Source organism: Carcharodon carcharias, chromosome 20 (assembly GCF_017639515.1).
Source record: "Carcharodon carcharias isolate sCarCar2 chromosome 20, sCarCar2.pri, whole genome shotgun sequence".
Lineage (NCBI taxonomy): Eukaryota > Metazoa > Chordata > Chondrichthyes > Lamniformes > Lamnidae > Carcharodon > Carcharodon carcharias.
Window position 1 is genome coordinate 77,560,283 of NC_054486.1, and position 25,324 is coordinate 77,585,606.

A 25,324-nucleotide genomic window follows, 5' to 3' on the forward strand; every position below is an offset into this window, starting at 1 on the left:
ACATCTTGTTTCACACACACACAGATACCCAGGTGTGCACAAGATGGCAGACCATCTCCGACTATGGCCGCCTGTTTCTCGGCTGCTCTATTTCGTGAAAGTTTTTCATTTTTACTATTCATCGTCGGCTCATTGTTTTAAAATCTAAATACATTTCCAGGATTCGACTCTTTTTTTTCAGTCTAAAACCTCAACACACACGGGATCTAAGGAATTCGAGCAGCGGCTGAGAACAACGACCGGCCGCCATCTCACATCGTCGTTGCCCTGGAAACTGGGCACGCCTGCCCTCTGACCTGGGCTCCAGCAGGTGACCAGGTGTGGACAGAGCACCTGCACCCTCTGTAACCTCTTATGTGAGCCTGCGTCTTTTTCTTCGTAAGTCAGCGATTTTTTATTCCTCATAGTTGATACTAGGCAACTGTTTGATTGTACATATTTTCTAAAAAGTGATACATTTGAGGGTGGGTGGCTGGGGTGGAGCATGAAGAGCATCAATACAGCTTAAAGCAGCACCTACATCCGTTAGGTGGGCCTCCGAGTTCAGGCAATCTGATTTAACTCGTTACATGCGATATTCCGTTTGATGCTGCAGTGCTCGGTCACGAATTCCACCGTTCAGTTATTATTGGAGTGACTGAGTCTCCCGATACATTTGGGATAGGTACTGCACTCAGGCAGACGTCGTCTTATAAAAATCACTCAGAAGAGTGGGCACCAATTGCTGTAGAAAATCATATGGTATGACGACCCACTTAATGTGTTGCACTTTTAACACTTAAGTCTCCAGTGACCTATTTCAGGACCATGCTTCCCTAACGTTGCAATGATTTGAGCATCACTGTGGTAAGGGATAAAAACAAAAAAACTGCGGATGCTGGAAATCCAAAACAAAAACAGAATTACCTGGAAAAACTCAGCAGGTCTGGCAGCATCGGCGGAGAAGAAAAGAGTTGACGTTTCGAGTCCTCATGACCCTTCGACAGAACTTGAGTTTGAGTCCAAGAAAGAGTTGAAATATACGCAGAGAGGAACAGAACTTCTTCAAGGAGGTAGGCATTTCTTGAAGAGCAGTGGCAGTCAATTAAACACAGAGATAAAAACAAAAAAACTGCGGATGCTGGAAATCCAAAACAAAAACAGAATTACCTGGAAAAACTCAGCAGGTCTGGCAGCATCGACGGAGAAGAAAAGAGTTGACGTTTCGAGTCCTCATGACCCTTCGACAGAACTTGAGTTTGAGTCCAAGAACGTCAATTCTTTTCTTCTCCGCCGATGCTGCCAGACCTGCTGAGTTTTTCCAGGTAATTCTGTTTTTGTTTTGGATTTCCAGCATCCGCAGTTTTTTTGTTTTTATCTCTGTGTTTAATTGACTGCCACTGCTCTTCAAGAAATGCCTACCTCCTTGAAGAAGTTCTGTTCCTCTCTGCGTATATTTCAACTCTTTCTTGGACTCAAACTCAAGTTCTGTCGAAGGGTCATGAGGACTCGAAACGTCAACTCTTTTCTTCTCCGCCGATGCTGCCAGACCTGCTGAGTTTTTCCAGGTAATTCTGTTACTGTGGTAAGGGACTTGGAACTCACTGTCAGAAAGGGTGTGAGAGGCAGAAACTCTCACCACATTTTAATATGTCCACTTTAACCTCTGTGACCTGTAGGGCAACAGACCTAGTGTAAGAAGATGGAAGTAGGCTGGGAAGCTCTTTGTCAGTATGGATATGATCGGCTGAATGGCCTGTGTTGTAAATTTTCTGATTCCTATAAATAGAATCCAAACTGCAACCTTCAGGTAAAAGTGGCATTAATTTATTTTTCTTCCATGCTTTCTATCCTGCTTTTTCTTATTATCTCTACCTTGCTTTCTCTGCCTCTTTTCATCAGCTCTCTTCAAAGTCTGCGCTTCCGTGGGATTTGTCGGCACATGTATCATGTTTCGCTTACTTTCTCTGCCTGCATGGAGAGTGAGAAAGCAATAGAATGGGAAGGTGGGATTATTCCAAATAGTATGATGTAAGTGAAAGCACTCTGTTAAAACTGTATGCCCTACAAGTTTAACAGAGTGTGATATTTGCACTAATGCTGGCATAGTCTTGCCTCCAAGCATTCTCTTGCTGGGGAGGGAATGAAAAAAAAATCAATACTCCAAAACTGTAAATCATAGAATTTTACAATACAGAAAAGGTCATTTGATTCTTGGCACCAGCACCAATTCCAAGAAAAAGCTGTTTGCTTAGTCTAATTTCCCTGTTCTTTCCCCAGACCCTTTTCACCTTCAAATGTTTATGCACTTCAATTTTAAAAGCTATATAGTGCGATTTGTTTATTTGCCACTGCTTGGGACAACTACACAAATTGCATGAAGTGACAAAAGCAACAAAAATCAAGGCTGGTCTGGTGCATAACAACTTTTACTTGTCTAAATTTAAGAAAAACATTTGACAAGGTTGAATACAGTTTAACATCCTAAAAATTACATCTTAAAAGGTGAATGCAAGGTAACATCTTAAAAAAGAAAAATGTACACATCTTGGGAGTTTTACGAAGAAATATGTGAATTTTTTTGGTGGAGTTCAGAAGTCATCAAACTCCACAGCTTCTCTTTCAGTGCATAAATTTTATTAAACGTTTCACAATCCTTGGGTTGATGAATCGAAGCAGAATGCACAGTACAGAAGTTACTTCTCTAGCTTTGAGAATATCCAGTGCTGCAATATCTTTACTATATACTCTGCAGCCAGTAAATCAAGGTGGTGTGGTAATGTCATGGCTGCTTTTATTTCAGACTCTGAATAATTTCCAGATATAAATCCCAATACGAGAGGAGACCCTGGAGTATAATTGACACAAAATGCTTGCTCCCATCAGGAGCCCTCTAGTGTTCATTTACACAATATACCAGTACAATATATAAATATAGGTTGGACATTCAAAATCTGGCATCCTCTGGACCAAGGCCATGCTGGATTTTGGACCTTCCCTGATTTCAGACAGCCAGGTCAGGTGGAATCGAGGGTTATTCGGGTCAACTCAGAGCGCAAGAACTAGACTGGCACACCACTGTAAACAAAGTGGCAAAACTGATAAATAAGAAAAGCAGAAAATGCTGGAAAAACTCAGCAGGTCTAGCAGCACCTGTGGAGAGAGAAACAGAGTTAATGTTTCGCGTCTGTGTGACCCTTCAGAGCTGAAGAGAAGTGGAAATGTGATGGAATTTATACTGTTTAAGGGGGGTTGGAGCAGGTGGAGCTGGCTAGAAGGCCAGCGATAGCTGGGGAGAAAGGAGGGATTGACAGAAATATCATGAACTAAAGGACAAAGGGAGTGTTAATGGTAGTGGTTAGTGCTAAAAAAGGTACTGATAGTGGCAGAGAGATAAGAAAGCAGAATGTGATAATAGCAGAATGGGGGTAGCATTGTGTGAAAGAACAACATGGAACAAGTAACAGATGGCCCTGTAGGGAATGGGGTGGGGTGGGGGGAAGGGGGGCAGTGGTGGGGAAAAATAGGATAAAAATGGGATAGAAGTGGGGATAAAAAAGGGGATAAAACTACAGATAAATAAATAAAAATAAGCAGATAAAAAGTAAAAATGAATGTGTAAAAAAAGGGGGTGAGGATGGGGGAGGGGGAGAGTTCATGATCTGAAATTGTTGAACTCAATGTTAAGTCCAGACGGCTGTAAAGTGTCTATTCAGAAGATGAGGTGCTGTTCCTCCAGTTTGCATTGGGCTTCGCTGCAACATTGCAGCAGGCCAAGGATGGACATGTGAGCATGAGAGCAGGATGGTGTGTTGAGATGGCAAGCGACTGGAAGGTCTGGGTCATGCTTGTGGACAGACTGGAGGTGTTCCACAAATGGGTCACCCAGTCTGCGTTTGGTCTTCCAACGTAGAGGAGACCACATTGGGAGCAGTGGATGCAGTAGACCAAATTGAAAGAGGTGCAAGTGAAGTGTTGCTTCACCTGAAAGGAGTGTTTGGGCCCTTGGATGGTGAGGAGGGAGGAGGTAAAGGGTTAGGTGTTACACCTTCTGTGATTGCATAGGAAGGTGCCATGGGAAGGGTATGAGGTGTTGGGGTGATGGAGGAGTGGGCCCGGGTGTCCCGGAGGGAACAGTCCCTATGGAATGCTGACAGGGCGGGTGAGGGGAAGATGTGTTTGGTAGTGGCATCATGCTGCAGTTGGTGGAAATGGTGGGGGACGATCCTTTGAATGTGGAGGCTGGTGGGGTGAAAAGTGAGGACAAGGGGGACCCTATCATGGTTCTGTGAGGGAGAGGAAGGTGTGAGGGCAGAGGCGCTGGAGATGGGTCGGACACAGCAGAGGGTCCTGTCAACCACAGTGCAAGGGGAACCTCGGTTAAGGAAAAAGGAAGTCATGTCAGAAGTGTCATTTTGGAAAGCGTCATCATCGGAACAGATGCAACGGAGGCAAAGGAACGAAGAGAATGGGATGGCGTCCTTACAGGAAACAGGGTGTGAGGAGCTGTAGTTGAGGTAACTGTTGGCTTGTACTCTTAAACTGATAAATAGCTTTTTTTTTTAAGCTAATAAATAGCCCAGCGCACCACCAAAACTAGTGCCTAACCGAATTGTCCCGGTATTTGGACAATAAGTCTGAATTTCATTCAACCGAATATCAAAAATAATATTTTCAAAAATGTCTGGTTTTCGGACAATTCCGACAATTCAAACAGCCAGATTTTGGCAGTCCAACCTGTAATATCATTTTTGTTCCCTTAGTGAAGTTGTGCAAGTCTTCAGCACCAAGTTGGCTTTCTCAGTCTGCATTGTATCATATTATGTGCAATGGTTGAGGATCAGGCATCAGTGTCCAGTGATATGGATCACCTCTCCCTGATAGTCTGCATTGCATTATTAGCTCCAAATTACATTTAGAGAATTTATTTCATACGTACATACATACGAACATACGAATTAGGAGCAGGAGTAGGCCATTCGGCTCCTTGAGCCTGCTCTGCCATTCAATAAGGTTAAGGCTGATCTAAATGTAACCTCAATCCTACATTCCTGCTACCCCTGATAACCTGTCACCCCCTTGTTAATCAATAATCTATCTAGCTTTGCCTTAAAACTATTCACAGATTCTGCTTCCACTGCTTTTTGAGGAAGAGAGTTCCAAAGATTCACAACCCTCTGAGAGAAATAATTTCTCCTCATCTCTGTCTCAAATGAGTGACCCCTTATTTTTAAACTTTGACTCCTAGTTCTAGATTCTCCTACAAAAGGAAACATTTTCTCCACATCCACTCTGTCAAGACTCCTCACAATCTTAGGTTTCAATTAAGTTGCCTCTTACTCTTCTAAACGAGCCTAACCTGTTCAGTCTTTCCTCATAAGACAACCTGCCCATTCCTTGTATTAGTCTAGTAAACCTTCTCTGAACTGTTTCTAATGCATTTACTTCTTTCTTTAAATAAGGGGACCAGTACTGTACACAAACTCCAGATGTAGTCTCACCAAGGCCCTGTACAACTGACGCATAGCCTCCCTGCTTTTGTAATTAATTCCCCTCACAAATTATAACATTCTATTAGCTTTCCTAATTACCTTTTGTGATTCATGCACTAGGACACCCAGATCGCTCTGAATCTCAGAACTGTGCAAACTCTCACCATTTAGATAATAAGATTCTTTTCTATTCTTCCTGCCAAAATGAATGATTTCATATTTGTCCACATTATATTCCATTTGCCAGATCTTTGCCCATGCATTTAACCTATCTATGTCACTTTGTAGCCTCCTTACGCCCTCTTCACAATTTACTTTCCTACCTATTTTTGTGTCGTCAGCAAAGGTAGCGACCATTCCTTCAGTCCTTTCATCCAAGTCATTTATATAAATTGTAAACAGTCGAGATCCCAGCACGGATCCTTGTGGTACACCACTTGTCACATCCTGCCAACCAGAAAAAGACCCATTTATGCCTACTCTCTGCCTCCTGTTAGTCAATTTTCTATCCATGCCAATATGTTACCCCATACACCATGAGCTTTTATTTTCTGCAATAACCTTTGATGTGGCACTTTATCTGTTGCCTTCTAAGTACAGTACGTCCACCAGTTCCCCTTTATCCACAGCACATGTGACTCCTTCAAAGAACTCCAATAAATTGGGTTAACATAATTTCTCTTTTACAAAACCATGTTGACTCTGACTGATTGCCTTGAATTTTTCTAAGTGCCCTGCTATAACATCTTTAAAAATAGATTCTAACATTTTCCCTTTGACAGATGTTAGGCTAACTGGCCTGTAGTTTCCTGCTTTCTGTCTCCCTTTTTGAATAAAGGAGTTACATTTGCTATTTCCCAATTTAATGGAATCTTCCCCGAATCTACGGAATTTTGGAAAATTAAAATCAATGCGTCAACTATCTCGTTAGCCACTTCTTTCAAGACTTTAGGGTGAAGTCCATCCGGACCTGGGAACTTGTTAGCCCGCAGCCCCAACAATTTGCTTAATACCTCTTCCCTAGTGATTGTAATTTTCCCAAGTTCCTCCCTTCTTTCCATTTCCTAATTTACAGCTATTTCTGGGGTGTATCTTGTGTCCTCTATAGTGAAGACTGAAGCAAAATACCTGTTTAATTCATCCGCCATATCCCCACTTTCCATTATCAATTTCCGAGAAGCACTTTCTATAGGACCAACGGTCAGTTTGTTAACTCTTTCTTATTTAAATATCTATAGAAACTCTTACTATCTGTCTTTATATTACTAGCTAGCTTTCTCTCATACTCTAATTTTTCCCTCCTTATTAATATTTTTGTCATTCTTTATATTCTTTCCAATTTTCTGACCTGCCACCATGCTTTTCCTTTAAGTTTGATACTGTCTTTAACTTTTTTAGTTAACCACGAATTGTGGGCCCTCCCCTTGGAATCTTTCTTCCTCATTGGAATGTATCTATACTGTGTATTCTGAAATATCCCTTTAAATGTCTGCCACTGAACCTATATTGAACAATCTTTTAACCTCATTTCCCAGTTCATTTTAGCTAGCTCCACTTTCATGCCCTCATAATTGCCCTCATTTAAATTTAAAATACTAGTTTGGGACATACTTGTTTCTCCCTCAAAATGAATGTAAAATTCAATCATATTATGATCATTGCTACCTAGGAGTTCCTGCACTATGAGGTTAGCAATTAATCCTATCAACACTATGGGACCTGCTCAAAACCAGGTCTAGCATAGTTGGCTCCAGACCGTGCTCTTCTAAGAAACTATCCCGGAAACATTCTATGAGCTCCTCATCTATGCTACCTTTGTCCATCTGATTTTTCCAGTCTATATGTAGATTAAAATCCCCCATAGATTAAAATTCCCTTTACTTCGGTTGACAATTAATGGCCCGCTGTATATTTTACTCTACCATTATCATTAAGCCAGCGGACCAACCTTAGTTCAGTAAGATGTGAAGGAGAGCACGTCAGGGGCAGCACCAGGCATACCTAAAAATGAATGCTGGAAATCTGAAATAAAAACAGAAAATGCGAGAAAAACTGAGCAGGTCTGCTTTGTCCCCCACCAACAGTATAAATTCCACCTCATTTCTACTTCTCTTTAGCTCTGAGTCATATGGACTTGAAACGTTAACTGTTTCTCTCTCCACAGAGGCTGTCAGACCTGCTGAGTTTTTCCAGCAATTTCTGTTTTTATACCTAAAAATGAGGTGGCAATCTGTTGAAGCTACAACACAGGACTACATGCATGCTAACGAATGGAGGTAACACACTAAGATAGATCTAAGCAATCCCACAACCAACTTACCTAGCAGGGGAGAGACTATGATCATGGCTGTCCCTGGACATGTGCCTGTGTTTTTTGTGGGTTTCGTTTCTTTTTCTGGAGGATTTCTGCAAAGGCTACGGCCTTCTGCCGTTTGGTATTGGAAGCTCTTCCTTGGTTGTTTGTTCTTCTTGGCGGGGCTTCAGTGCTTCACAGTGGAAACTTAAAGTGGTGATAGCGACAACCTTGACGTGACCTTCAAGAATATTGCTGCGTGCATGAAATTCGAGTGTTTGAGGAAAGAGAGACCTGCCACAGATGAGAATCCTCAAGGTAGTGCCACTGTTTACCCTACCATCATGACGGGATAGCATGGTAGTTGTGCACCTGTACAACCCCCATGTTCCTGCAGTCGATGTGCTCACCTTCCTCGCCAGGTACGTCGACAAGGTTGGAAACTGCACCCAGGTCAAGGACACCTTCAGGATTTGGACCAGCAAACAGCATGTCAAGGTGACTGTTAAGATGGACGGTAAGAGAGCAATCCTCCATTCTCTTAAGCTTCACTATCAGGAGAAGCTGCGGGGCTACCCTTGTCTATGCTGGACAGCCCAAAGATTGTCATTTCTGTGGCAAATCTGGTCATGTGACAGCCACCTGCAAGAACTTCAAGCAGGAAGGGTATCAGATAAAAGATTGCAAACAGGCTAAGTGCTGCAATCTGTGCAGTAGATCAGGCCATCTCTACAAAACCTGCCTGGAACACTGCCTCAGTTATGCACAGGCAGCGAAAACCAAGGAGGGGAATGCTGGCAGAACGGTGAGTGTGACGACCACCAAGGAGACTTGCAAGTCTTCACCCTCCAAGGCCTCCAGTAAGCAGAATGGGACAAAGGAGGACAGGGAGAGAGACAAGAGGAAGGAATAACGTGAGGCAGCAGACCACCAAACACCAGCATGGCCCCCGAACCTTCCACTCCTCAGCAGACTGAATCAATGGAGGCAAACCAGCAGAGGACCAATTGGGAGACTGGCAATTGGTAAAGAAGACCAAAAGGAAGAAGGGGCCAACAAGGGAGCAAGCCACTTCCCAGATAAGCGGCAAGAGGCGACTCCCACCTGACACAGATAACCACGGACTGCTGTATTTTGAATGAAGAAGGACAAGGGTAGCACCTACAGAAGAAGCGGCAAAGCTCGAGGGAGCTGGAGAAGGAGGCACCTGAGCTCCAAAGCATTGGAGACAATGAAGAGGCCAGCATACCCCAGCTTCAATCTCAAAGTGGAGGTTAGCATACCCCAGACCCAGGAAGCTGGGAACAGTGAAGCACTCAGTGCATCCCAGCTCCTGGAAGCCGGAAGCAGCAATGCACCAGAGGGGGAATGGATGGGAGAAGCCCCCCCCCCCCCCCCCCCCCCCCCCGGCCCCTCCGCAATATCACCCTGGCAGAACATTTCTAACCAGGAGAGTTTCCTCAGCCCATCACAAGTGATACAATTTGCGAATACTATGGGTAGGCAGGAGCAGACCAAAGGACTAAAACTGTCAAAGACAACAGGTCTGGTAAGTAACAAAATGCTTTAAAATGGGGATAAAGATTGTTGTCCATTAACGTGTGAAGTGTTAAATCTATTACACGATGTATTGTGACCTTGGATTACTTTGTCAGGGTCAAAGCTGACCTGTTGTTTCTGCAGGAGTGTGCAATACCGCACCTCAGCTTCTACAGACAGTGATCATAATGGTGGTCCCAAGGGCCATTGATCCAGTTGGGAGGAAGCAACTCACAATACTCCGGCCTGTGTATTCTGCTATGGGGAGGCAACTTCACCACCTTCAAAATTAAGGAAGTGGTGGGCGGGCACCACCTCGTAGCAAACGTATTGTATAATATTGCTCCACTCTGGATAATTAAGCCCTGGCTCAGAACAGCAAGCGGTTAGCCATCCTTCAGCAGCTGCCACTGCTGCTGGGGATATCGAGGCCGGTCATTCTGGGCGGTGACTTCAGCTCCATCATTGATGTGGCTGAATGATCCGGCAAGGCTGAAAGCAGACTGGAACAGAGTCCTGATGGAAACAATAAAAGATGCTGAGCTGCACAACGTCTTCAGCAACCCTGTAGATGGAGCACAGTGTAGATACACCTGGTTGCAGCCAGACAGATCCATCCGTTCCAGGATAGACTTCCTGTTGGTGTCCCGAGCATTCACGATCTGACCCACTGACATCAAGCCAGTGTTCTTCTCTGACCACTGCCTCTTACTGGCTGACTGTCACTAACAGAAAGACCAGGGATTGGCAGGGAGGTTTGGAAGCTGAACATGAAACTGTTGACCCCAGAAAAAAATTGAGGAACTCAAAAGAGATTACAAAGTTTGGAGAACCCTGAAACCCCTCTTTGAGTCCCTGACACACTGGTGGGAAAAGATCAAAGCGAACATCAAGAGGTTTTTCATCCTTAGAAGTGTTTGAAAACTAGAAAGGAACAGAGGGAAATCTCCCGCACCAGAAAACCATGCAGAATCTGCTCTAGCTGCAGTCGAAGGAAGTTGATGTCAAGGAGGATCCCCAACAGGTGAAGAGCCAGCCAGCTTGCTCTTTGTCACAGAGACCTCCAAGATCATCTTCCGGTCCTGGGTCTGCTCTGTGGAGCAGGATGAGACGTGCTCACGTTTCTTCATCTAAAAGGTACACAGAGAAAGCTCAGTGATCTAAGTATGCTTCAGACTAGCAGCATGTCAGAATCCATGAGAAAAGGCATCATCACTCGCATCTTCAAGTGGAAGGGTGAAAGGGAGGAAATTAGAAATTGGTATTCATTTCACTGCTGAATGTGGGCTATAAAATTCTGTTCTGCCAATTGTGTCAAGTCTACTCTGGAGTTGGTGACCCATCCTGACCAGACCTGTGCTACACCTGGCAGGAAGATCTCTGATAGTTTCGTGCTACTCAGGGATACAATTGCCTAGGGGTGTGGACATCTGCCTCATCAGCCTGGACCAGGAGAAGGCCTTTGACGGAAGATTACACACCTATATGATGGATGTACTCTCCAAAAAGGGGTTTGGGGAGGAAATCTACAATTGGATCTAACTGCTGTAAATAAACAATCAATGGGTGGGAATCAGAAAACTTTCCAATTGAATTAAAGAGAGGCGGTGGCAGCGGCATAGTGCTATTGTCACTGGACTGGCAAACTGGAAACCTAGGGATAATGCTTTGGGGACCAGGGTTCGAATCCCACCATGGCAGATGGTGAAATTTGAATCCAATAAAAATCTGTAATTAAAAGGCTAATGATGACTGTGAAACTATTGCCGATTGTCAGAAAAACCCATCTGGTTTATTAATGTCCATTAGGGAAGGAAATCTGCCGTCCTTACCTGGTCTGGCCTACATGTGACTCCAGACCCACAGCAATATGATTGACTCTTAAATGGGCAATTGGGGATGGACAATAAATGCTGGCTGAGCCAAAGGACCCCACATCCCATGAATGAATAATTTTTAAAAATCTGGAGTCAGGTAGAGCTGCCCTCTCTCCCCTATCCTGTTTGTGTGTTACATAGAACCCTTTACTAAGTTCATCAAGAAGGATTCGGGCAGTGTAGGACTCGGGTCAAAGCCTCCCTGTACATGGAAGATGTCGGCATCTTCTGCTTGGTTCCACTGTTGGTGTGAAGACTGATGAGCATCTGTTACCAGTTCAAACTAGCCTCGGGTGCCAAGGTAAATTGCAGCAAGAGTGAGGCCAAGTTCTTTGGGAACTGGGCTGACCAATCCTTTGGCTCCTTCACTGTCAGGTCAGACTGCCTGAAGGTGCTGGGGATATGGTTCAGAGGGACCGGGGGATGCGCTAGAAACTGGAAAGAGTGAGTAGCAATGGTCAAACAAAAACTGGGAATGTGGGAGTGACATTCCCTCTCCATTGCGGGTAAGAACTTGGTCATCAGTGTGAGGCACTCTCGGTGTTGCTGTACGTGGCGCAGGTCTGGCCTATTCTTCAGTCCTGCATTGTGGTGATCACTTTATCTGGAAGTTGAAAATGGACCGTGTTCTCCGGGACACAATGCACAAACCTCTAAATAAAGGGGGGAAAACATACCCAACATCACCCTCATTCTGATAGCCACCTTTGTGCGTGGCTGCATCAAGCTGTGCTCAGTACGCAAACACCGAGTGTCACTACACACTGAGGTTCTACCTGTTCCCAGTGTTGCGAAGGATGGGTCTGGCCATTGCTGCAGAATGCTCCAAGTACCACCTATCCCTCATGGAAAAGTTTATGCAGAGAAACACCTTTGACCACAAATCCATCAAGCAGTGGTCTGCATGTAATATCCTACAGGCCCTGTGGGGAAAAAGAGATGGTGGATCCTGCCGGATGGTTCCCTGAGCAGGCTGTCAAAGTTATTTGATAGAATGCCTCATCGCCAAAACTTTCAAACAAACACCAAGATGTAGATTGCTGGTGGTAAGAATGGCTCTCCCCATCAAATCCTTCCTACACTCCCGGAGTCTCAACCTCTCTGCGTGTTACCCTCGAGGTAGCTGTGATGGGGAAGGGACCGTTGTTCACCTCCTTCTGGAATATATATTTGCAAACAATGTCTGGAGAGAGATGCAGTGGTTTTTGTCAAGGTTCATCCCACGCAGTTCTGTGACACACGACTCTGTGCTCTATGGGCTGTTCCCAGGGACATCCAGTGTGACAAACATCAACTGCAGCTGGAGTATAATCAACTTGGTGAAAGACACTCTTTGGTCTGTCCAAACCTTGTTAGTCTTCCAGTGCAAAGAGTTGTCCACAACCGAGAGTTGCAGACTGGCACATTCCAAGGTCCAGGACTATGTGCTGAGGGGAAGCCCTAAAGTACTAAAGCTTGGGGAAGCCGCTGCAGAGTTACAGTGGGAAAAGGTTACTCTGTACGGTCTTTCAGCCATAGTGCACTGAGGGGCTGGAAACCGTACAGAATTCCTCGAGCTGTATGCATCACATTGAATGTATACAGTAAATGTTACATGTATCACAATTGTATTGAAGCACCTCAGAGTGCAACATGATCTACATAGGAAATTTGAATATCATTGCACGTTCTGTTATGGCCATTTTGAAATGCTTTGTAATTTTCTCTTATGAATAAAGTATATTTTTGCAAAAAAAAATCCCACAACTAATAAGTCAAAGCTCTGCAGCCCTGCCACATCCAGTCATGAATAGCAGTCAACAGTTAAACAACTAACCAGATGCTCCATAAATATCCCTATCCTCAATGATGAGGGAGCCCAGCAAGTCAGCGCAAAAGACAATGGTGAAACATTTGCATCCATCTTTTGAGTGGATGGTCCATCTTGGCCTCCTTTGGATATCCCCACAATCATAGGTGCCAGTTTTTAGACAATTTGACTCAGCGCCCGTGATATCCAGAAAAGGCTGAAGGCATTGGATACAGACAGTAAATACTATGGGCCTGACACCTATACAGCTAAAGACTTGTGCTCCAGAACTAGCTGCACCTTTAGCCAAGCTATTCCTGTACAGCTACAACGTGGATATCCACCTGACGATGTGGAAAATTGTAAAAGTCTGTTGTGTCCATAAAAAGCGGGACAAATCCAATCCAGCCAATTACCGCCCCTTCAGTCTACTCTCCATCATCAGCAAAGTGATGGAAGGTGTCGCTAACAGTGTTATCATGCAGCACTCACTCAGCAACAGATGCTCACCGATTCTTATTTTGAGTTCTGCCAGGGCCACTCAGTTCCAGACCTCATTACAGCTTTGGTCTAAACATGGACAAAAGAGCTGAATTGCTGAGGTGAGGTGAGAGTGACTGTCCTTGACATCTAAACAGCATTTGATTGCGGTTGCATCAAGGAGCCCTAACAAAATTGAAATCAATGAATCAGAGGGAAACCTCTCTATTTGTTGGAGTCATAACTAATGCAAAAGAAGATGTTTGTGATTGTTGGAGGTCAATCATTTCAGCCCCAGGAGATCGCTGCAGGAGTCCCTCAGGATTGTGTCCTGAGCCTAACTATCTTCAGCTGCTTCGTCAATGACTTTCCCTTCAACAAAAGGTCAGAAGTGGAGATGTTCGCTGATGACTGCACAATGTTTAGTACCATTTACAACTGCTCAGGTACTGAAACAGTCCATGTCCACATGCAGCAAGACCTGGGTAACATTCAGGCTTTGGCTGAAAAGTGGCAAGTAACATTTGTCTTATGCAAATGCAAGGCAATGACCATCTTCAACAAGAGATATTCTAACTATCGTCCCTTGACATTCAATGCTATTACGATTGCTGAATCCTCCATCATTAACTACCTGTGGGTTATCATTGACCAGAAATTTAACTGGACCAACCATATAAATACTGTAGCTACAACAGCATGTCAAGAGGCCAGGATTTCTGTAGCAAGTAACTCACTTCCTGACACCCCAAGACTGTTCACCATCTACTATGCACAAGTAAGGAGTATGATGGAATAATCACCACTTGACTGGATGAGTGCAGCTTCAACAATACTCGAGAAGCTCAACACCATCCATGACAAAACAGCCTGCTTGATCAGCACCTCGCCCACCATCTGAAACATTCACTCCCTCTGCCACTGGCCCACAGTGGCAGCATTGTTAACTATTTTTGTCAGCTGTGGCTCAGTTGGTAGCACTCTCACCTGTTGAACTACCAAGTCCCTGTTCAAATCCCATTCCAGGGCTCGAGTGCATAAAACCAAGGCTGACACTCCAGTGCAGAACTGTGGGAAACTGCAAAGTAGAGGTGCCATCTTTCAAATGAGATGTTAAACCAAGGTCGATGTAAAAGATCCCATGGTACTATTTCGAAGAGCAGTGGAGTTACCCCCGGTATCCTGGTCAGTGTCTATCCCTCAATCAACATTAAAAAAGTAGATATTCTGTTCATTATTACATTGAAATAATGATGGTAGTCTGTGATGCGAACATAACTAAAGCAGAAGCATTTACAAGATACACCACAACAACTCACCAAGGCTCCTTCAACAGCATCTTCCAAATGCACAACCTCTACCGCCTAGAAGGAAAGGGCAGCAGAGGCATAGAAATACTACCTGCTACAAGTTCTCCTCCAAGTCACACACCATCCTGACTTGGAACTATATCACTGTTCCTTCACTACTGCTGGGCCAAATTCCTGGAACTCCCTCCTTAACAGCACCCTGGGTGGACCTACACCCCATGCACTACAGCGATTCAAGGAGGTGACTCACCACCACCTTTTCAAGGGTGATTAGGAATGGGCAATAAATGCTGGTCTTGCCAGTGATGTTCACATCCCAAGAATGAATAAAAAAATCTGGGCCAATGAGGACACTGATGCTAATGGGCATTTCCAACTTTCAAAACAGCTGTGGGAGGCATTCTGAATCTGACTTTTTAAATGATTCAATTTAAATTCTTTCGCGTGATTCTGATGTAATTTATCTAACTTAAAATTATTACATTTTAATGACTTTTAACATGATTCTGATATTTGCCAGATGGTTAAGTCATTGAATTCAAATTACTTTTTAATATAATTCTCTTAAGACAGTTGCTGCAGTAGCTTAGTTTTGACAGGTTCTGTGAGCATGTCTTCTATTCTTCACATTATGTGATCTGTCCTTTACTGTTGCAGCCCCCACCACATTAGAGAATGTTGCAGAGCTTTGGTTTAGCCAAGGTCATGATGGAATCCTCCTGCCTTTCAGGTGGAATTCTCACCCCCACCATCACCCCACCATCGCATTAAGTAAGTCAACGGCAAGTACCATTGCTTTGCTGCTGACTGCGTAATCTGGGCCAATGTATTTAGATAGTTAGGGATTACTTTTTGTGTTTCCCATTTGCTTAAATACTCTTTGCATGATGTTGATTTATGTAAGTGCAGTGTAGTGTTCATTTCTATGACATTTAACTGTTAGAAGCTCAAGGCAAAAGACAGTGAATTAAAAATAAATAAATATGCACTGTCCCCCAACACTATTCTGCAAGCAAGCTTATGTATGTATGTACTTACCTAGGAAGCAACGTTTCCTGGTATTTTGGTCCTCTAAATTTAAAAGATGATATAAAATAGTTATTATGATCCTGAGGTAGTTCTTCCGTAAAATGTTTTGATTCATTTGACATTAAAAAATTCCATTTACAGTAGCTTTGTAAAAGTCAACAAGGTATTTTGAAGCGCAGAAACCTCTCATTCTTATTTCTTACTGTATTGAAATCTACCTCTGTCCATTATCAGTTCTCTGGCGGACCCTTTTGGCTTCTCTTTTGTGTAAAGTTATAACGTTTTAATATCTCTCAGAAGGTAAATCTGTTAAATTTATCCATGTCAGACCTTTCAGACTGTCAGTCCATGAGGTCATATCAGTTTATTATTACATCATCTTTCAACAGTACAAGCCACAGTGATCAGGATATACTTTCCACCAATAAAGTATAATAAATATTCCCAACGGTAAATCCACCAAGATGATAAGACATTATGGTCAGCTTCACCACTGATGTATTTATCATCACATTGCTGTCAAATGATATATCCATTTCCATAATCTTGCAGATAATGTGCAGAACCTTATCAGCCACACGGAGATAGCTTTGGAGGTAGAGGGGGAGTTTGGGTTGTATACCTGATGCAATCTGACTCTAGTGATCTTCCTGAAGGCGGGTTCAGAACAGCAATGGGTACCTGCCCAAAGAGACAGGTAGCCAATTGTTGGCACTTAAATGCTCCATTGTGGGCAGAATGGTAATGCTGCTAGGATCTGAACTGAAGCCCGGTAGATGGCTGGAAGTAGCCTCCTCTCGCAGGTCAAGCGGGATGGTGGTGTTATCCAGCGACGCCTCCTTTAATTTCCCCCATGCCCCTGGAGCCAAGAGGGCCAGAGAGCTACAGCTGCAGCCGCATGCGGAATTGCCTGACAGCTGTGACCACAGTTTATTTTTGTGCTATCAAAATGCTTAGGGGGACACCTCCATCTTGAGGCACTTTTATGGCCCCCCATCAACAGCAGAACAGCAACCCCCACCTCTCCTGGTGGGGCTGCCAGCCACTCAGAGCCTTGGGCACTCCAACTGGCCTGCCTGCTGTCAACTGGACAGGGCTACTGAAGGCAACCTGTTAATTGGCCACCTACAGGAAGATTGCACAGGCAGGCGGACCTCATAAACCATCGGGGACAAGCCCTTGAAATGGTTCCAGCCCACACTTAAAACCTAAGGCGGTAAGATTCCATCCAATTTCTGAGTGCCATATCACTGTCAATATGTGTCAGGAAATGGTTAGAGACTAAGTACAAAAAGGGAACTGATCTTATTTCTAAAGGACACTAAGCACTTTAGCTTCTCAAACAACATTAATTTTATTCTGTGAACACAGCATGTGAATAATTCCAATTTTTAATATGAAGGAAGCTAAAGATCACATTGTAATCCTTCCAACTTAACACTGTAGAAAGAAAGTTTTAGAATTATATCGTGCTTTTCAAAGCCACTGAATATCTCAAGGTACTTTACAGTCAATGTATTTTTGTAGTGTAGTCACTGCCGTAATGTGGGAATCCGACAGCCAATTTGTGCACAGCGAACTCCACAAACAGCAATGTGATAATGAACAATATCTGTTTTTTTTCTGATGTTGATTGAGTGATGAGTATTCGGCAGGACATCTTGATAACTCCCGTGATGTTCTTCAAAATAGTGCCATGGGATCTTTTACATCCACCCATGGATGTAAAATGAGGCCTTGGTTTAACATCTCATCTGAAAGACAGCACTTCTAACAATGCAGCACTCCCTCAGTACTGCACTGAAGTGTCAATGTAGATAGTTATACTGAAGCCCTGAAGTGGAACTTGAGCCTGGAACCTTGTGACTCAGAGGCAAGGGTGCCATGAGATGAGCTAGGAATTCAATGATGCTTTGTGATTTCACAAATGTAAAATGACACCAAAGTGCCCAATATGACAGGAGGTGTTTGCTGAAATATTCTAAACTGGAAGTGCCATATTGGTATCGCCATCAAAAGAGTCATCAAAGGCCTCAGGTCCTTCATATCTGGAAATGAATGGCCTAACCCCTGTTTGATGCCACTTTTACCAATCAGCTTGGCCTGAATCCATCCAATGCCAAGCCTCCAGTGTTCAATAAAACAGGGCCTATGTGCAGCATATCCACTAGACTTTAAAGGAACCACTGGGGGCCATCACCAATGAGGTGAATTTTGTAAAACATACTTATCTGAATGTGGCCTCGGAAGTAGCAGGATTGCTCCTTTATTTTGCCCGTCCAATTACCACATTTCCCAGTATGTTGTCAGCATGTGGAAATTTTCCCAGGTGCATCCTGTCCATAAATAGTGGAACAAATCCAATTCGTCCAATACATCCTGTTAGTCTGCTTTTAGTCATTAGCGAAGTGGTGAGAGGAGTTGTCACTTGTACTGTCAAGCAGCACTTACTCTCCAATAACCTGCTCATTTTGGATTTTGCCAGGACCACATGGCCCCACTGCTCATTGAAGCGTTGGTCCAAATATGACCATGACCTAAATTTCAGAGGTGAAATAAGAATAATTATCCTTGCCATCAAAACAGCATTCAACCAAGGAGCCCAAATAAAATGGAAATGAATGGGGATCAGGAGGAAAGCTCTCCAATGACCGGAATCATACCTGACACAAAGGAAGATAGTTGTTGGAGGTCAACCAACTCTGCTCAGGACTCTGCTGTAGGAGCTCCTCAGGGCAGTATCATAGACCCAGCTATCTTAAGCTGCTTTATCAATTACCTTTCCTCCATCATAAGATCAGAAGTTTGCTATGGGCTGGTGATTGCTCAATGTTAGATCCATTCACAAAAATTCAGATAATGAAGCAGTCCATGTTTGCATGTAACAAGACTTGTAACGCATCTAAGGCTTAGCCTACTAAGTAACAAGTAACTTTCAAGCTATACAAGTGCCAGGCATTAACTATCTCCAACAACAGAGATCCAGTCCAATTCCCTTTGACATTCAATGACGTTACATTTCCAAATCTCCCGCTATCAATGACTGAGGGTCACAATTGATTTAAAAAAAAACAACTGAACCAGTCTAAATGCTCTGGCTGCTAGGCAGATTCCCCAAAGCCTCTCCAACACCTTCAAGGCAACAAATCAGGAGCTTAATGCAGTATTCTCCACTTGCTTGAATGAGTGCAGTTCCAACACTCAATAACCCCCTGTCCCCCTCATTTAAGACGCAGATGAGAAGGAATGAAGGAATTTCTTCTCTCAGAGGGTCTTTAGTGTTTGGAATTCTCTTTCCCTGGAGCAATGGAGGCTAGGTTATTGAATATATTCAATGCTGAGTTGGACAGATTTTTGATTGACAAGGGAGTGAAGGGTTATGGGGGACAGGCAGGAAAGTGAAGTTAAGGCCACAATCAGATAAGCCGTGATCTTATTGAATTCGGGTGCAGGCTTAAGGGGCCAAATGGCATATTCCTACTTCTATTTTTTATGTTCTTATAACCCAGCCTCTACTGCTCTCTGGAGAGAAGAATTAGATTAACCACCCTCCAAGAGAATAAATTCCTCCTCATCTCCGTCTTAAATGGGAGACATTTTATTTCTAAAACAAAAACAAAAATACCTGGAAAAACTCAGCAGGTCTGGCAGCATCTGCAGAGAGGAACACAGTTAACATTTCGAGTCCGTATGACTCTTCAACAGAACTAAGAAAAAATAGAAAAGAGGTGAAATATAAGCTGGTTTAAGGGGGGGTGGGACAAGTAGAGCTGGATAGAGGGCCAGTGATAGGTGGAGATAACCAAAATATCTCCACCTATCACTGGCCCTCTATCCAGCTCTACTTGTCCCATCTCCCCTTAAACCAGCTTATATTTCACCTCTTTTCTATTTTTTCTTAGTTCTGTTGAAGAGTCATACGGACTTGAAACGTTAACTGTATTCCTCTCCGCAGATGCTGCCAGACCTGCTGAGTTTTTCCAGGTATTTTTGTTTTTGTTTTGGATTTCCAGCATCCACAGTTTTTTGCTTTTCACTTTACTTCTAAACTGTGCCTCAAGGGAAACCATTTTCTCAACCTTCAAGCCCCATCAGAATCTTATATGTCTCAATACAATCACCTCTCATTCTTGTAAACTGCAATGAGTATAGGCTCAATCTGTCTTTTTAAGACAGCCCCTTCATCTAAACCTTAACTAAATTGCCTCCAATGCAAGTATATTCCTCAATAAGACCAAACAGTATGTTGTCTCATGAATACCCTGTAAAGTTATAGCAAGACTTCCCTACTTTTATGTTCTATCCCTCTTGCAATCAAGACTAACATTCCATTTACTTTCCTGAATTATTTGTTATACTTAAGTGCTAACGTTTTAGTGATTCATGTACAAGGACACCTTCTGTACCATGATATTCTGCAGTCTCTCTCCATTTAAATACTATTCTGATTTTCTATTCTTCCTGCCAAAGTAGACAGCCTCATATTTTCCCACATTATACTCCAACTGCCATTTTTTTGTCCACTAACATAACCTATTTATATGCACATCCAGGATCTACGTGATCAGCCAAGGAGGTGGATTCAGTGCTGTATGCACTTTGAAGATCTAGCCAGAACAGCAAAGTTGAAATTGAGATTTTTCTAGCTCTATACCTCCACATGTCTCCTGACTGGAACAATTCCCCTCCCGCCCCAACACACTGAATATTTCTCTCCCCTCCATCAAGTCTTTCCACTTAAATGTGCAGGATCAACCAACTTTCTTAATTTAACTGAAACACTCATGTTGCTTGCTGCTTTTGCAACAGACACAAACAGCATTCTGTTTTTACCTGGTAACAAACCGCTAAATATTGCACTCTTCTGCTGATTGCTTTCTTATTTCTCATCAGTGCTATTACCTTCTTGCATATGACTTGCTCCCATTCCTGCTGGCGACTTTCTGCTTGCTACATGAATATGCTCCACACATCTGCACAGTCTTTTCAACGGCTACTCACTAACTCTCTCACTTTCCATAGGAGAAAATGGCTCACAATAAAGGGAGAGGACCAGAACTGGTGGAGAACTAGCATACATCCAGGACCTTGGCGAGATGGAGCTCTAAGCAGTAGTTACAATCCAGGCATGCAGAGAAAAGAGCATTGATAATATGGAGGCTAGAAACCATGCTCAGCACAGGATCTGCTTATTACTTGAACCCTTCCTCCTTCTTTAAGAAATTGTTTTATTCAGGCAGCATGGCAACCTGATGCTGGATAGTGTTGCCAATCACCTTCTACTATCCTTTCTGTGTCAAATTGCCCCTTGTCTCTTCCCTCTTTTTCTAGGTCCTTCTCAACATCTAGAGCCTGAAATTTTGCTTGCATGTCAGAAAGAAATGTCCTGAAGCATTGGATTAAAGGTCTGCATTCTTGATCAATAAAATCTAGAATATGCTGTCATTCTAGAGTAAGGAAAATCTAACAAATGTAATAACATTCTGAGCACTCATTTTAAAAAAACTAATAAAGTTAACATTGAGATATTTGAAGTCAAGCTATTATTTTCCTTTCGTTATAGTCAATGTAAAACGATGGAAAATTATTGGAAAGTAACCTCCCAAATGTTTTAGCTGAGATTAAATATGAAATAGATCATTTCAAGCTATACATTTGAAATCTAATTCATGAAATATTCAGTGAATAAATTAATGAAATCAGCTTTATCTCAGTTCCTGCATTTTAACTGGATTGTTTAAAATGAGGAAATAATATGTAAGATACCTTAGAAATAACAAACCATAACATTAATATGTTCCAAAAGAGTGTTTATCAATAAACCAAGCAACTATAGGCCTGTCAGTTTGACCTCAGTGGTGGGAAAGCCTTGATAAAAGATAATACAGGAGAAAACTAACAATCAATTGGACGAGTGTGGATTTAATTAAGGAAAGCCAGCATGGATTTATTAAAGGCAAATCATGTTTAACTCACTTGATTTGAGTATTTTGGTGAGGTAACAAAGAGGATTGATGAGTGTAGTGCAGTTAATGTGGCCTACATAGACTTCCAAAAGAAATAAACTACCATGTAGTAGACTTGCCAACAAAGTTGAAGCCCATGGAATGGTCTCCTTCTAACCATTCTATAATTCTGAACAAATCATATGAACAAGCTTGCACCTATTGTGTTGTTCAGTTGGATCATAGCTGATCTCTACCTCAGGATCATGAACCCATCTTTGCACCATATCCCTTGATATCCTTGCGTAACAAAATATATTGATTTTAGTCTTGAAAATTTTAATTAATTCAGCATCCACAACCTTTTTAGAGAATAGGGTTCTGGGTTTACACCACCTTTTGTTTGAAAGTGTGCTTTCTGATTTCACTCTGAAATCACCTAGCTTAATATTACAATTATGCCCTTTTGTTCGAGATCTCCCAGCAAAGAAAATAGTGTTTCTGCATCTACTCTATCATATCCTTTTGTCATTGTAAACACCTGGACTAGATCTTCTCTCCACATGCTAACCTCAAAGAAATAAAAGCTAAGTTTATGGAACATGTCCTCATAATTTAACTCTTTATGCCATGGTAACATTCTACTAAATCTGCACTGTACCCAATCCAGGGCCATTATGTTCTTCCTGAGATAAAAACAGAAAGTGTTGGAAATACTCAGCTGGTCTGGCAAGTCAACTCGAAACGTTAACTGTTTCTCTCTGCACGGAGGCCGCCAGACCTCCTTGAGTATTTCCAACACTTGGTTTTTATTTCAGATTTCCAGCATCCACTGTATTTTGCTTTTATGTCTTTCCTGAGGTTCTGTATCAAAACTGAATGCAGTTCTCTGGAGTCTGATCAAGGGTAAGACGTAGGTAGGGTTCTAAGTGAATACTTTTTGTCGGTGTTCACAAGTGAGAGGGACGACATGGGTATGGAAATCTGGCAGAAGGACTGAGATATAATTAAAGACATTGGCATAGAAAGGGAAGAGGTTCTAAGTTGTCTGGCAGGCTTAAAAGTAGATAAATCTCCAGGCCTGGATGAAATGTATCCCAGGCTGTTGAGTGAGGCAAGGGAGGAGATAGCAGGGGCACCGGCAATAATTTTCAATACCTCTCTGGCCACAGGAGAGGTGCCAGAGGACTGGAGGACAGCCAATGAGGTACCGTTATTCAAGAAGGGAGGAAGGGATAAACCAGGGAACTACAGGCCAGTCAGTGGTGGGGAAACTATTGGAAGCAATTCCAAGGGACAGAATGAATCTATACTTGGAGAGGCAGGGATTAATCAAAGGACAGTCAGCATGGTTTTGTTAAGGGGAGGTCATGTCTGACCAATTTGATTGAATTTTTCGTAGAGGTGACCAGGTGTGTCAATGAGGACAATGTATTTCACGTAGTCTACTTGGACTTCAGCAAGGCTTTTGATAAGGTCCCGCATGGGAGACTGATAATGAAGGTAAGAGCTCACGGAGTCCAAGGCAATTTGGCAAATTGGATCCAGAATTGGCTAAGTGGCAGGAAGCAAGGATAATGGTCGAGGGGTGTTTCTGTGATTGGATGCCTGTGTCCATTGGCGTTCCATTGGTGTTGGTGGTATATTTAAACAATTTAGACTTGAATGTAGGAGGGTTGATCAGTAAGTTCGCGGATGACATGAAAATTGGTGGGGTGGTAAAATTGATGAGGATAGCCTTAGGTTACAGGAGGATATAGATGGGCTGATCAGTGGCAAATTGAATTTAATCTGGATAAGTGTGAGGCAATGCACTTGGGCAGGTCAAACAAGGCGTGGAAATACACGATGAATGGTAGGACCTTGGGAAGTACTGAGGGTCAGAGGGACCTTGGTGTGCATGTCCACCAGTCCCTTAAGGTAGCGGGACAGGTAGATAATGTGGTTAAGAAGGCATATGGGATACTTGCCTTTATTAGCCGAGGCATAGAATATAAGAGCAGGGAGGTTATGCTGGAACTGTATAAAATGCTGGTTAAGCCACAGCTAGAGTATTGCATGCAGTTTTGGAATCCGCAATATAGGAAGGATGTAACTCTTTTGAGTACAAACCCATTTCCATCTGTTTCAGATGAAGTTATATTGTTTCATAGTTTGCCATTGTGAGATTTGAACTCTTGATCTTGGGGTTACAAACCCAGTACCATAACCACTTGGCTATTTAGGCCAAGCCATAGGAAGGATGTATTTGCATCAGAGTGCAGAGGAGATTTACCAGGATGTTGCCTGGGCTGGAGAGTTTTAGTTATGTGGAAAGATTGGATAGATGGGGTTATTTTCCCTGGAGCAGAGGAGATTGGGGGGGGGGGACATGATTGAGGTGTATAAAATTATGAGGGGCATAGATAGGGTAGACAGGAAGGAACTTTTCCCCTTGGTGGAGGGATCAATAACCAGGGAGCATAGATTTAAGATAAGGGGCAGGAGGTTTGGAGGGGATGTGAGGAAGAATTTTTTTACCCAGAGGGTGATGGGAATCTGGAACTCACTGCCTTAAAGGGTGGTAGAGGCAGAAACCCTCATAACATTTAAGAAGTATTTGGATATACACTTGCGATACTATGACATACAAGGCTATGGGCCTAGTGCTGAAAAATGGGATTAGAATAGTTAGGTTCTTGTTTGACCAGTGCCGACTCGATGGGTCGAAGGGCCTTTTTCAGTGCTGTAGACCTCTATGACTCTATAACTGAAGCATAACTTCCTTCCCTCTGTATTTCAGTGCATTTCAGATAAATGTCATTTAAAAAAAAAGTTTTTTGCACATAGCTCCAGTGCCTTGTGTATCCGGACAACACGCAAACCCGCTCCTCCAGTCTCGTGTTCCTCATCAAGAAAATTTTCAGATTTTTTTTCTTGGATCCAAAAGTGGATGATCATAAAGGATGACAAGCGAAAGTGACGATCGCTAGTCTTAAACCATTTGCAATTATCCGCGTTTTCACAATATTCAGTAAACATGAAAATCATGTCTCACCTTTAGGCTCTGAGTAAATTGCTGAACGTGAAATGAACCAGCACTTTTTGGTTGTAAAAAGGTTTTTCTCTAAGGGTCCCATTGTTCAACAAAGCTATCATATTTGTCATCCCGAATAAGATTGTTATCGTACTCCACTTCGGCGTAAATCAGTAGTACATAACGCTTAAAAAGAGGGGACATATGTCCGCCGATCCTGCAATTTGTTTAATTCGGTTTCCAGGAGATTTTAGATTTCAACCAGTTTAATTTTTTTTCCAAAACAACAAGTTTTTGTTTTGGATTTCCAGCATCCGCAGTTTTTTGTTTTTATCTCTTAATTTTTTTCCAGTTTAAACCACTCGTTTCCAAATATAAATCTTCGAATTGAAGAAATGTATAATAGTTGAAATGCTCTTAAAACATATAAAGATTTGGTCTTTAAAATATACATTAGTGCTTCAATTACTTCGCCTGAACTTCAGAAACGCTGGGCACGTCATTTGTTCTAACACTTTTAATTGTTAGCTTTACAGATGGCTTTGTGCCAAAACAAATATAACACGAAACAAGCT

The 25,324-nt window shown here is 42.8% G+C and overlaps 1 protein-coding gene and 1 long non-coding RNA gene across 2 annotated transcripts in view; one reads left to right on the forward strand and one right to left on the reverse strand.

Moving 5' to 3' along the window:
* Positions 1 to 276, reverse strand: part of LOC121292186 (MAPK/MAK/MRK overlapping kinase-like) — a 122,826-nt gene extending 122,550 nt beyond the window's left edge. Inside the window, exon 1 of the mRNA XM_041213843.1 lies at positions 202 to 276. Within this exon, the coding sequence (XP_041069777.1) occupies positions 202 to 250 (49 nt within the window). The 5' untranslated portion in view covers positions 251 to 276. The remainder of the gene's footprint in view (positions 1 to 201) is intronic.
* On the forward strand, positions 269 to 21,101 carry LOC121292187. The gene is made up of 3 exons (XR_005946211.1): positions 269 to 378; positions 1,659 to 1,789; positions 20,811 to 21,101. It is a non-coding gene; the product is annotated as an uncharacterized LOC121292187 (long non-coding RNA).
* The last annotated feature ends 4,223 nt before the right edge of the window (positions 21,102 to 25,324 follow it).